Raw genomic sequence first — 14,304 nt, forward strand, 5'->3', positions numbered from 1 at the left:
TATCCACCTAGTGATGCCCAGGCCATGTCTGACTCAGACTGTGTATTGTTTAAGGTGTTACATGTGGGGCCACATATCACAGTGGCCAGAAGACTGGAGAGCACTCTAACCTTGGCGTCTGCTCAGCTCTTATGTTGGAGGTTTTATCTTGCTTTTGTGAGCTCAGACTGTAAATTCTCCCATGGGGCTCAACAGCAAAGCCCCACCCAGCCCTTGAGCCTCCCCCTTGTGCACAAAAAACAGTATTTTCCACAGTAACTACACAGAATCATTTGGTGTCAGGCATACTAAAGTGCTTTCAACAAACGGTTTAATTTAATCCGTCCTTGGATCTCAGCACACATACACACATACACACACACACATACCACCAAAGAAATTAGCTAGTAGAACAATCTCAAAATAGAACATTTATACCTTTGTTTCCTCACAGTTATCTGATGACATTCTTATTAGATTCCTAGAACTTGCTCCAAACATACTGCAATGGGCTGTGCGCCATTTTTAGTCTCCGCATGACAGCCAGGATAGAGGAGTGTGTTGCCTTGGAAGAAGCGCTGCCATCCTGTCTTCCATCAAGAGCAGTGGTCCTCAACCTTCCTAATGCTGCAACTCTTTAATACAGTTCCTCATGTTGTGGTGACCCCCCCAACTGCAAAAGTATTTTGTTGCTACTTCATAACTGTAATTTTGCTACTGTTATTAATCATAGTGTAAATATCTGATATACACAGGATATCTGATATGTAATCCCAAGGGGGCCTCGACCCACAGGTTGAGAACCCCTGACTTACAGCATCATTTGGACTGACAATAAGTGGTGGGACCCAGGAAGAAAGTGGGTGGTGTTCTCAGGAGCAGTCAAGGTGCTCAAAGGGAAGGCATAAAGAATCCCAGGAAATATTTCCGGGTTGGAAGACATAGGCTTGGCCAGAGAAGGAGGAGGTAGCAGAGGCAGTTGAGGAGTTTTACAACTGTGGTCAACCACAGGCTTTTCATGGGGAAGATTCGAGGCCTCTTTATAAGACTGTCTAAGATAGAGGAGCAAATTTTTGGGGTTCTTGGAAAAAATGAACTGATCTGGAATAGGGGCCGGCTGCTTCCAGCATCTCTGTGGCGGGTTCCAGTTTCCCTGTGGGTACGAAGCTCTCTCACACAAAGCAGTGAACTAAAACAGTGAAGGCAAATAAACATAACCTCTGCACCTCTTTCCACATACTTTAAGTTGTTTCTAGATGGCTTATAGCCCCCAGCAGAATGTAATCTATGTAAACAGGTGTGACACTGTTTTGTTTAGGGGATAATACAAGCAAAGAGTCTCTACAAGTTCAGTTCCAAGTGCAGTTTTGAAAGCTTCCAGCCCACTGATAACAGAATCCATGGGCACCAAGGAAGAGGAACTGGCCAAAACCCTTTGCGAAGAAGCTATGTGTTTGTTTGCGTGCGTGCGTGCATGCGTGCGTGTGTGTGTGTGTGTGTGTGTGTGTGTGTGTGTGTGTGTGCGCGCGCGCACGCGCGCGCACATTTGCATCTATGTGGGCATGTGTGTGGAGGCCCTACGTTGGCCTTGGGTGTCTTCCTTGATCACTTTCCACTTTGCTCATTAAGGTGAGCTCTCTCAGCTGGGCCCCGAGTTCACTGATCGGTCTAGTTAGCCAGCTTGTTTCCAGATCTCCGTCCCTACCTTCTAAATCCTGCAGTCATAGATGAGGCTTCCGAGCCTGCTCAGGTTTTATGTGGGTGCAGGGGATCCAGATTATGGTCCTCACACTGGCAATGGTAAGTGTTTTACCCATGAAGCCATCTCTCTTGCAACCCTTATGAAGATTTTTACCACTCAAATTTCCCCCTACAGGAGGAACATGCTATTATAGATATCTAACATAATCTGAGCAGAAATGCACTTGTCTTGGGAAGGGCAAGGGCAAGGACTATGTGCCATATAGAGACGTGTTAAAAAGAGAATCAGTGCTGCCATGACTTCACAAGCCCAAGCTGGGCTCCACGTGTCCATGCAGGGAGCAGCGCCCGGCACAGAGTATCATGCATGACGGAGACATGCAACAGGACCGCAGAGGATCCGCCCACACAGCGAATCCTGCACTGAGAGGAACTGCAAACACAATCGTCACTCTGGGGAGTGTAGGAGACAGCAAGGGACAACCCAAGAGTTATGCTGAGGGGTGGGGTGAGGTACTGAATGGCAGGGTGGGTGACACAGGAAGGTGCCAAACTGTCCTGAAGTTGATTGCCTTGAAAACCACAAGATGGCCGCCACAGAAATCTCCCAGCTGATAATAACTCAGAGTCAACAACAGAAGTGACAGTAAGTAAGGCAACTGGGGATCTGAGGCTGCTTTGTGAAATGTGTCTTAAAACTTTAGGAACAGGAAAGCATAGTTTGAAAGCCTGGAAGTGAGACTGTCACTAAGACTTAAACTGATTAACAAGCATGTGACTGACAGGCACCGAGCACAGAATGTGGGTTGCTGGAAACACATCTTCTCTTTGATAAGATGACCACAATAATGGAACAAGGAGAATTATGGGTAATAGCACATCCTGACTTTAAGACCCTTAACTAAGTAACCCCCCTGTGAGTGAGATAGATTTGGAACGGGTTGAAAACAGTGATTTAAAAGATGCCAATTAGCACGTTCCGATCACCCAGGAGGGAGGCCCTTTGCTTTTCTTTCCTGTTAATTATTTTTAACATTCACCTGATGCCATGGCTCGCTCTTGGCCAAGTTGTTCCCATTGTGGTTTGGGGGAGTGTAAGTATGATGCCAACCTGCCCTGCTATCAGAAGGGCCAGGGGTCCACTCTCTTCTTTCTGTCAAGGCAAATGTAGGGCTTTACACTAACCTGTATTTAATTTCTCTGTGTTGGGCTCCCGTGCAGTCTCCTTTGATAAGAACATTCAGTTTGAACTGACAGCAAGACCACAGCTTTCTACTTGAGTTACTGTCCTAGAGCTACTGACCAGGGGTGGGGCGAGGGGTGAAGGGTGGAGTGACCTCCCTGAAGCTTAATCTTCCTTTTACTAAAAGGGAGACAATACCAAAGTTACAAGGAGATTTGGAGAATGAAGGAACACAAGCTTAGGAAATGAGAGCAGTGAGCAACACATTAAAACTCACCATGAGATGCTAATTTACCTTCCTTTTATGTGTGTGTAGAAGCCCACGTGGACACATATAGGGGTGTGAGTACCAAGGTCACTGAAATATCATCTTCATGAATGTCATTTACTTCCTTTGAGAGTGGGGGCTTTCATAGGCCCCCACTGGGCTAAGCTGGCTGGCCAACGATCCTCCAGCCTCTGGCTCCCTGATGCCAGGAGTAGAAGCACAGGTTCCTCACCTTTCAGTTCTCATGGGTTATGGGAACTGATGTTGGGTCATCATGCCTGTGTGCAAGCAGGTTTCTAACTGGGCCAGATCTCAGTGCTTTTCCCCTTACGCCTTGATTTCATCAGAGACTCACTCAGCTACCTTGTTAGCTTTGTGTCACCTGCAGGTGTGATGTGCATGCCTTCAGGGTTTTGGCCAAGGTGCCAAGAACATTTTAAAAGGACACAGGACATATTTAAAACAAACCTCACAAAGGCAAAGTACAAGTAACTTGATCTTTCTGAGTCACATCTATTTCCTCAGGGCCGAATCCTAGGAATTAGCTGATAACTAGACGCGATGGCTGTGTTCTGAACTGGCAGCTGTCCCATCCCACTGCCTACTCTCTTAATGTACCCAGGGATGCTCCTTGGAGAAGGTGACGGAGGGACAGACACACTGGCTGTCCTGCTGGGACTGGGGCTGGGGGCCAGGACCCAATCCCATCAGGAAATGGCAATGTTTGGTATAGTTCCCTTTGGGGCTAAGTCTTCTTTAACCTTTCTTTCTTTTCTTAAGAATCTTTAAGAGACAAAAATTGAGACCAAAGTAGTGATGGGTGAGGAGGAGTGGAGGTTCCTGCTAGTCTTCCAAGCAGGCGGATTGCTGGAGATGGGAAAGAGACACTTCGCTATGTGTTCACCAGGCAAAATGAGATGTGCATGAAAAAAGTTCTTCTTGGGGCTGGAGAGACGGCTCAGAGGTTAAGAGCACTGACTGCTCTCCCAAAGGTCATGAGTTCAATTCCCAGCAACCACATGGTGGCTCACAACCATCTATAACAAGATCTGGTGCCCTCTTCTGGTGTGCAGGCAGAATGCTGTATACATAATAAATAAATAAATTTTTTTTTTTTTTAAAGAAAGAAAAAGGTTCTTCCTGGTACTACGGGGCATGTAGCAGGCTAGGACATCTGTGTCTGCAGTGAGCAGGTGACTGATAGAGCCCCATAAGTCAACCCCCAAAGCAGGAGGAGGGTACAGGTTAGTGGAAGGTAGAGTGGCATCATTCTAGCCTCTCCCTCCCCCTTCTCAGGCCAGACGCAGTTTCTGTGGGCAGCCAGCAACTACACTTGCTGACTGGGTGCCGAGGATTAAGTGTAGGATCTCTGTCCTCTCGCATCCAGGCTGCCTACTTTCTCTCCTGGTCCCCAAGCATCAGTTAGCAGGACAGCCAGTGTGTCCATGCATCCTTTGCCTATTCCAAGGAGCTTCTCTGGGTACACCAGGCAGTGGGACAACTGCCAGTTCCCAACACAGCCATCATGCAGGTGTCCCATGGAGCTCAGGTTCCCTGTGTGGCTTCTTGTTTCTTCCTGAGTATAATTCCTCCAGGGATGACGCCTGAGGTTCACTAACACAGGGCTACAGGTGATCCGTCCAATAGGATATTCTAAACGCCTCAGAGATGCTCACCAAACACTTCCAAAGGGCCATGGCTTTACTAATAGGCGCTTTTAGGAACTACATATGTTTAGCAAAAGAACTCATTTAAGATGTTTTTTTCTTCCATTCAGAATCTTTCTGCTGGGAATGCATGCCCATGGTATTCAAAATTTAGCCAGCTTACTAAAACCAGTATCACTATCATATATTATGACGGTTGTCCACCTGGCAAGGCCCCCATAGAGAATATAGTAACCACGGGAGCCAGCTGCCCACAGGTGAAGCAGAAGAATGGGACTCAGTGCTCTGGAAACTGGCCCCGAGAGGATACTCACGGCAGTTGGCTTCATCCTGGCCATCCTGGCAATCTTGGTGGCCATCACAGCGCTTCCAGTTGGGGATACATTTCTTAGGTTGGTGGCATTCGAACTCAAACCGGTCACACCGCCCAAGCTGGGTGGGAGTGGAGGCAGCAGTGGTGTTTGCTAGAAAAACAGTTTTGAAAATTACTTTTGAGTATGGAGGGAGCGTGCCTGTAAGAGCAACCATTCAACTATTCGACGTGCTAGGGGGAGTGCGGGCCCGCATGAACTGCATGGTGGGGAGGGTTCAGGTGCCTGCCAGCTATGGACAGAGAAAGCAAATGGGATGCTGAGGCTTTCTGTTGCTCCTCCCAGGGCCCCGTCGTCACACACTCACTTGAGATATTCCCCTTAAAGACATGGGCAGAGATAAGAAGAAAGGAAAGCAGGCAGACAAGGCAAGTGTATCGGGGAGCCAGAGGAGGCTGCACCCTACCCTAAGCTATGAGCCAGCCAGTTCAGTATCACAGGATTCCCCCCAAAGGCTCAGACATTGTCTCTCTCACCTGAGAGAGAAGGCTGAGAAAGGGTCATCACTTCGAAAAGCAGCCTCATTGCTGCCATATACCCATCCACCCACAGCCCCAGGAGATGACTGCCCCATATCTGAGCAGAATGGAAGAAGCCTGGCTGACTGTGGTTCGGAAAGAATCAGAACCAAAGCCATAACTGAGCAAGAAGATGCTACAGATAACAGAGGTACTGAACTGATAGCCAGCCAACGAGAAGTTAGGAAACTTCCTGAGAGCCCTGACAGTTTAGGCAGGATGCCTAGAATCATCTCTAAGTATACCGGCCAGCGTCAGGGATAAACAAGGAAATTACCAAGGCCTGGGGTTTCCTAGTAAAAAGGCCAGCCACAAAGCACGAAAGTGGCCCACCCACCTGTGTGCTCAGGGTCACTTAGCAGCACTTTAGTTCCCATCCAGGAATACATATAACAATAAAGAAGTATCTAAGAAAGCCCTTTAGCCTCAAAAACAGAAACAAAATAAAATGCAACATGCATGCATGTGTGCATGTGCTCTCTCTCTCTCTCTCTCTCTCTCTCTCTCTCTCTCTCTCTCTCTCCACACACACACACACACACACACACACACACACACACATCCACATGCTCCAAGAAAGGTCTTTTGGAGGAAATACAGACTTTATAAGAAGCATATATGGGGAGGCTGAGGAGATGGCTCAGTAGCATGGACCCCTGCTCTGCAAACATGAGGACTTAAGTTCAAACACACAGCACCCATGTAAAACAGCTGGGCAGATACAGGGAGGGGCTGTTTTAAAGCATTAGGTTGAAAAGCGACAGAAGACACGCAATGACAGCGTCCCGCCATGGCTTCTGCGAGTGCACGCCCAGGCACAGAACTAGTACACATATATCCTGCACAAGTGCACCCCACCACCAAACACATAAAAAAGCAAAGCCAACTGTCCTCAGCATGCTCATGGACAGTACACATATTCTCCATGCATAAAGGAGACTAGGTATAGTATAAAAAGGAACAATAACAAAATGTGAAAAACAACTGGATCTAGTATAACAGAAAAGAAGACACTCAAAGGAAGAGCTGGCAAAGTGAAGCAAATATTACAAAAAGTGGGACAAAAAAGACAAATCTTTAAATCTAAAAATGATAATTAAAAAAAAAAAAGCAAGAATACTGGGTCTAGATGTGGTGACTCACGCCTGAAATCCCAGCAACTCGGGAGACAGAGGCATGAAGATTACCACAAGTAGGAGGCCACTATGGTCTACACAGCTAATTTCAGTGCTCCATAGCTAGATTTTGTTTGAATAACAAACAAACAAACAAACAGAACATGAAGAGATCCAATGATAGACGACAAGGTCACAAAAAGAAGACATAAGTATGTGCCATTAGCTAAACGGTTCAAGAAAACTCCCTCTGACTAAAACACATGGATCTCCATTAGATGGAAAAGAATGTACATCAAAGCCCTTCATAGTGAAAAGTCAAAACACTGGGGCCAAGGGGAGGATCTGATAAGCACGCAGAAAATTTAAAATGAAGTGTAACCACTCACAGACTATCGGCTCAAGCTGGCCACGGCTTTCCTAAAAGCTACGCAAAGGACGGCAACAGATACCTTATGATGCTAACAAAAAGTTATTGGCAAGTCAAGTGCTCTAAATCCAGCCCAGATGTCAGTCAGATCTGAAGGAAGGACAAAAACAGTTTCAAACCAGTCCGTCCCCAGATACATTTCCTACGTAGTCTCTTCCAGGAACCTTCTATATTAACCGTGAGAGCTAAGAAGAGAAAGGAGAGGAAATAGGACACATAACTGTGGTCTGTGGACAACTTCACAAAGTTAACTGTGCAGGAGCATCAAGGGCAACTGGTAAGATCGCCATGACAGCAGGAAACAAGCAGGGTGAGATGCTCCCACTTAGCCACAGCAGCAGCACTGACCTGCCCAACGGAGTCCCTGCACCATGTGCTACAACAATCTCCGAGGCTAGCCTGGAGACGGACTGAGAACTTCTCTCTGAAAATAGCTAAGAAGCAGAGGGAAGAGAAGCAGAGAGAGCGGGGAGGGGAAACAGGAAAGGGAGGGGGAGAGGAAAGAGGGAAAAGACAAGAGTAAGGGAGAGGGGGAATGGGGAAAAGAAAAAAGGGATAGGGAGAGGTAAGGGGAGAAAAAGGATCAGGAGAGGGAAAGAGGAAGGAAGATGTGTTGAGAACTGCTCTCCTGGGCTGGGAAGATGCTCAGTGGGTAAAGCGCTTGCCTCACAGGCTTAAAGGCCTGTACTCCCAGTGTTCCCAGGCTGAGATGAAGATGGAGACTTCCCAGAAGTCCCAGCTAGATTGGCTTATGCAACAATACACAGCAAGAGACCCTGTTGGGCGTCTCCACCAAGGTGGAACGCAAGGACCAGTGCTGCGGTTGTCCCCTGACCTCCACATCCCCACAGGTGAACATGCATGAGCTCACATGTGCACACATAACTCACACACACACACATAGTCACACACACACTGACAGACACACACATTCACACACACAACACAAGCATTCACACTGACAGACACACAGGTACACGCACACACATACACTGACACACACAGGTACACTCACACACACAAACATACTGACAGATACACACAGGTAAACTCACACACACATAAGCACACAAATACTCACACCAACACACACACACACATAAGTACATTCTCATACACACACACACACACACACACACACACAGAGGAAGGGGATTTTTAAAAATTTATCTTCTATAAGAGCACTGGGAGAGGAGAAGGTGACAAGTTGGGAGAACGTGGGTGGCTGTGACCAAAGCACATGGTACACATGTAAGAAAATGTCACAATAAAATCCATTATCTGTACAACAAATATACACTAATTTTTAAAAATCAAAGTTTAAAATAAAGACAAAAACAAATGTACAACCCGTCAGTTAAAGTGAGTGCCCTAATTGTTAGGCTGTTTGTTTAATAATCACAGATTCCTCCATAAGTGCACCCTACAGCCCTCTCTGACTTTTCAGGCCACTGGGAAGCCACTGGTGACTTTTAAACAAGGAAGTGGTGGGACACACACAGAGGACGAGAATCTCACGGCAGACATAAGAGTGGACTCTGGAAGGGACTGTACAGAGCAAGCCCAGTGTCAATTCCCCTCTCAAAAGCAAGCTTGGGAACTGCCTCCAATTCAGGGAAGGACACAGTCCCCTCACCACTGTCCGGACTACAGGACTACAGAAAGTCTCAAGGTGCACCCTGGCCTCCAGCCTCACAGCGGCCGCACAGACCTTCAGCTGTTTCTGTGTTCAGCCACTAGATGGCAGTGGTCACCCTTCTTTTAAAGGGAATGCCTACCACCTGCAAGCAGAAAAATTGGGTCCTCTCCCCTGAGTCTGTAAACACACAAAACACCTTATTCTCCTTGCTGTAATTCCACGCTGTGAGGGAAGCAGAGGTGGAAGACACAGTAGCTGGACTTTTCTGGCAGAGTAATTTAAAAGCTGGGGGTGCTTCCCTTGAGCTACCACACGATCTTGGGGTGCAGCGCTCCTAGAGTCCCCTCCACAACAGGAAATGCCAACTGAGCAAACCAGGGCCAGGACTCACCTAGAGAGGGGCAGGCTTCCTCATCTGAGCCATCAGCACAGTCCCTGTAGCCGTCACACACCCAGGTGTCCATCACACAGGCCCCGCTGCTGCAGCGGAAGTAATTGGGCAGACACGTGGAGGGCCCAGGGGTGGGAGAGGGAAGAACATGTATATCTGAGGAAGAACAAGCGAACAGATCCCGGGTGTTAGTAGAGGCTGATCTCCAATGAAAAGGTGTCCCAAACCTATGCTGATGTCACTGTTGCAGCAGCCTAAGGAGACGGGTGGCTGGCGCTGTCCTGAACATCAGCCCACTTAAATAGCATTGTCCTGAACATCAGCCCACTTCAATAGCATTGTCCTGAACATCAGCCCACTTCAATAGCATTTGTAAGGGGTACGGAAGGGGTGTGTGAAAAGATGGCACTCTTTCCCTCCCACTTATCAGATTTAATACACTACAACGCTTACAATGAATGGTGTAGTGGTCGCATGTGTTTGCTCCGGCAGCGGCTCCTGACTCAGCTGTCTAAGAAGGCTCAGGAGGCTGGAGAATTCACACTGAAGCCTAGCATGGCTCTAGCTAAAACATCGTGGTGGCCCAAGATGAGAAGGCAAAAGGCAACAGAAAGCGCATGTTCTAACCCACGGCGCCTAAATGTACCAAGACACACAGGACCTGCAAACTTACTAAAGTGCACATGATCTGGAGTCCCCTGGCATCTCTAAGATAGCCCAGAGAAATGTGGGGCGTGGGGGAGTGGGGGGGGCGTCCTGCAGACCAAATGTTAAGAAGTAAGGCTCTGGGCTCCGTACCCTCACTAAAGCCCTTCAGAACTAGGGATGGGCAGCCTTGGAGACAGTGGAAATGGATCTCACAGATCGTAAGGGAGAAAGTGAGAATCCTGGGGCTGAGGACATGAGTTCAATCCCCGGAGACTACACAAAAAGCTGAGCATAGTACCTCATGCTTTCGTAATCGCAGTGCCCGGGAGAAGACAGGGGGTCTCTAGAGTTTGCAGGGCAGCCAGCTTAGCCTAGTTGGCAAGCCCCACGCCCCCCCAGTAAGAGACTCTGTCTCAAAAACCAAGATAAAAAGAGCCTGAGAAGTGACATCAGAGGCTGACCTCTGACCTCCATAAGCACCTGCACAAACATACAAAAATGAACAAAGAAATAAAGGAGATGATGATGTCACAAAAGAACTTGGCATCCTTCCTTTCTCCAAAGCCAGAAGAGCGAGGAGTGTGCCAGGCACTCTAGGGACAGCGAAAGTCGCAGGCATGCGGGGCTGTCCCGCTGTCCAGGCAGGGTGGGCCTGGGGGGGGTGGATGGGGCTGGCCAAATCCCCAGGGCTCTCACCTCCACAATCCTTCTCGTCAGACCAGTCGCCACAGTCATTCTCTCTGTCACATTTCCACCTGTTAGGGATGCAGTGGCCATTCTCACAGTGGAACTGAAAGTAGCGGGAGCAGTTTGGGGCTTCCGTGGGGTTTTCTGCAGAGACCAAACACATCATCAGTCACTTCCCCTGCACCTGCGTGAATGCAAGGCTTCGCCTAACTTATCTCCCCAAGGGCCATGTCCAAGGGCACCTGCACTACTCTCCAGGAGAATATAAGGCATCTCTGCATGGACCCAAGGAGGGACAAATGCCACCTGCAAACTCAACAGCACCCCATCTTCTTAGGCCTGAACTCCTATTTTCCTCACCTATTCTGGTACCCTAAGAATGGTCACACTGAGTTTGAATCATGACACTTTACCAAAGGAATAACTTTGGTTTGGTTATTTGGTATGGTTATACCAGGGATGATGTTACGGTCTGCAACTTTCAGAGGGAGGCACACTCCACAGCATTTGCCGTCACGGTAAGTTCATCTTCGTTGCTGACACACAGTGGAACTTAAGAGTCGTCATGGAAACAGACCTCTGGGTGTGCTTATCAGAGTTCTTCCAAAAAATGTTTCATAGAGCAGGAAAGACCCGCCCTGAGTCTGAGTCGCATATCCCAAGGGCTGCAGCCATGGGCTGAGTATCGGGAGAAGTGAACCGAGTGTCAGTGTTTGTTTCTCTCAGCTTTCTGACTGTGTGGCTGTCTCAGGTTGTGGCTGCCACGGTTCCCTTGCTGTGGTAGCCTGCACCCTCATACACTCTGTACCAAAATAAACTTTCCTTCCCGAAGGTGCTGTTCTTGTGCATTCTGCCACAAGAAAAGTAGCTAAGACACCATTATCCTTACGCACTATCTTCCCTACAGGTGAGGTGGCCCTCCCAGACACCAGGAGGTGCTGGGCGATGCTCACCCCACATGCTTTCCTTTCTCCAGTTGGGAGGGCCACCTCACCTGTGAGGAAGATAGTGCAAGGATAACATGAGGGGGGGGGCTCCTGGCTTCTTACCACAGTTGGCCTCATCAGAGTAATCGCCACAATCATCCATCCCATCACATTTCCAAATCAAGCTGATGCACACTCCGTTCTGACACTGGAAGCCGAACTCGTCACACTCCTTGTGGAACTCGGGGTCTTGAGCTAGAGGGTGATAAACATCGGTCACGTCCAGGTCCCGGCACGCTGGAGAGTTCAGAGCCACAGCTTGGAACCAAAGGTCCTCTGCTGGGCAAGCTAAGGGAGTTCCGGGAAGCCAAGGCGGGGACCCAGTCTCAGCAGAGCACACTCTGTGCTAGCTAACCCATTCTGCACACACGCTCACATGGAACGCAAACAGGGCTGAACCCCTAAGCTCCAATACTGCACCTGCTTTGGAGATAACACTTTTATATTTTTTTATTAATTTATTCGTATTACATCTCGATTGTTAGCCCTTCCCCTGTTTCCTTCCATTCTTCCCTCCCTCCACTTCCCCCCTTCTCCCCTCCCCTATGTCTGTGATTGAGGGAGACCTCCTCCCCCTATATATGCTCTTAGAATATCGAGTCTCTTCTTGGTAACTTGCTATCCCTCCTCTGAGTGCTGCCAGACATCCCCATCCAGGGGACGTGGTCAGAAAAGGGGCACCAGAGTTTGTGTGAGAGTCAGAGGAGAGAACACTTTTAATGAGGAAATTTACATTAAAACAGGGTCATCAGGTGGGGCCCTAATCTAGTATGACTAGTGTCCGTAGGAAAAGATTTTGTCACTTAAGGTCAGGTTTCTGAGGCCAACTGAGGCAACGTGGAATGACCCTGCTCCTTTAAATAAATAAATACAACAACAGTGGAAGTTTAGACACAGAAAAGTAGTGGAGAAAGATCATGTGAAGACATAGGTAAAGGCAGCATCTGCCAGGAGGAGAGGGGGTGCCCCCCAAGACAGTGCTCATGACACACAGTTTCTGTTGGTTGAGCCGCCTAGTAGGTCTACAGCGTTTTGTTATAATAGCTCGAGACACGCACAGACTTAGTGCTATGCTTAGAAAACGAAAACGTCCCCAACAGGTCGATGTTTGAGCACTTGGTCCCTACTCGGTGCCACTATTTTGGGAAGCTACGGAAAGTCTGGGAAGCGTAATATAACTTGGGAAAGCAGGTGTCTGGGGCTGGGCCTTTGAAGGTTGCACTGGCTCAACAGCATCCTTTTTCATTGCTTCCTGTGTGCCATGGGGCAAAATGCTCTCCCCTACTGCACTCCTGCCACCACAATATTCTGCGCAAGTAGATGAAGCCAAGCAACCACAGACCAAACCCTAGGAAACCACAAGCGAAAGTAACCCTTCCTCTTTTAAGGCTGTTTCTGCCAGCTATTCGGTCACGGTGACACAAAAGGGATGGCTAGGGACATTTTGCAGCAGGAGGGGTTGGCTCTAAAATGAAGGGTACAAAGTGGGGTTCCGTGCCAGGAAGACCACTGGAGCAAAGCTGTGCTGCAGAGAGATTAGCTCGTCCTAGGGGATGGCCGGCCAGTCCCTCCCCACTCAGCAGCCCCGTCACATTCATGTATTAATAATTGATGCGAAGAAGCATCAGCGCTTACGTGAAAACGGGACAACACCACAAAGCAGGCTCAGGCACTCAGACGTGACCTGCATCCGAGTCTTAGGTGCCCCACAGAGAGGCCAGCTCCCGTGAGCATGTGACCTCCCCGCCCATTCACTCACAGCATCCAGCGAAGGCGGCATCCTCGTCAGAGCCGTCTCGGCACTGGACGATCCCGTCGCACACCATGGAGTGGAACAGGCACTGCTGGCGGTTCTTACACACAAAGTCCATGAAGCGCGTGCAGAAGGGCTCTGAAAGAGAGTAGAGGGGAAGGCTGGCAGGGATGCTCCACGTTGTCTCTGAGCAAACACACGTGGATAGACATACCATTCGTAGTGACATCATAGTCACTGTGGATGGACTACCTGTTTACCTGAGCTAAAGCGCCTGCCATATAGAGTGTGCTGCTCAACCTCCGAGACAACGCTATAAGAAATTTTATTGTCTCTGCATATAGAATAGGGACATAAGGGTAGCAACATGGAGTTGATTAGTCTTTCTGCTGAGGGCACATGGCTAATGAGGGAGAAGCCTAAACTGTACCCCCAGAGCTGCCTGGCACAAAGCCCACACCTTCTCCATGACTAAGATGACTCTGGCACTCTGATATGGAGGTTGGCAATCATTTCCTACAAGAAGCCAGCGCTGCAGGCTGAGCATCCCCTACCTCCAGCTCATCTGTGGAAGCCCTAAGACCGACGTAAGTAGCTCTTTCTGAAGACAGGGCCTTTAGAAAAGCTACTGAGTTGTAAAAGGTCACAAGGATGAAAGAAGTCACACTAGGACAGGAGTCCCTGCAAGAACAGACAGCAGGGTCCATACAGAGAAGAGATCTTGTGAACCCATAGCAAGAAGGAATCTGGATCTGAATAGCAGCTGCCTTTTTATAGCCTTCATCATCTTGGGGGCCAATTCCTTGTAATATGCCCTCTCTACAAATATGTGTTTTGTGTGTGTGTGTGTGTGTGTGTGTGTGTGTGTGTGTGTGTGTGTGTGCGCGTGCGTGTGCGCACACACACAAATACAAGTAACTTAAGATGTTGTTCCCATGAGAACCCCATACTATTAGAGGGAGAAGAAC

The 14,304-nt window shown here is 48.5% G+C and overlaps 1 protein-coding gene across 1 annotated transcript in view; it reads right to left on the minus strand.

The window, feature by feature from the left end:
* Positions 1-14,304, minus strand: part of SORL1 (sortilin related receptor 1) — a 166,683-nt gene that overhangs the window by 29,815 nt on the left and 122,564 nt on the right. Inside the window, exons 28-32 of the mRNA XM_084782514.1 lie at positions 13,343-13,474; positions 11,647-11,778; positions 10,607-10,741; positions 9,263-9,418; positions 5,113-5,262 (exon numbers count right to left, since the gene is read on the minus strand). Of these exons, the coding sequence (XP_084638640.1) occupies positions 5,113-5,262; positions 9,263-9,418; positions 10,607-10,741; positions 11,647-11,778; positions 13,343-13,474 (705 nt within the window). The remainder of the gene's footprint in view (positions 1-5,112; positions 5,263-9,262; positions 9,419-10,606; positions 10,742-11,646; positions 11,779-13,342; positions 13,475-14,304) is intronic.

The sequence above is a fragment of the Acomys minous genome (genome assembly GCF_964271855.1).
Source record: "Acomys minous genome assembly, chromosome: 5".
Classification (NCBI taxonomy): domain Eukaryota; kingdom Metazoa; phylum Chordata; class Mammalia; order Rodentia; family Muridae; genus Acomys; species Acomys minous.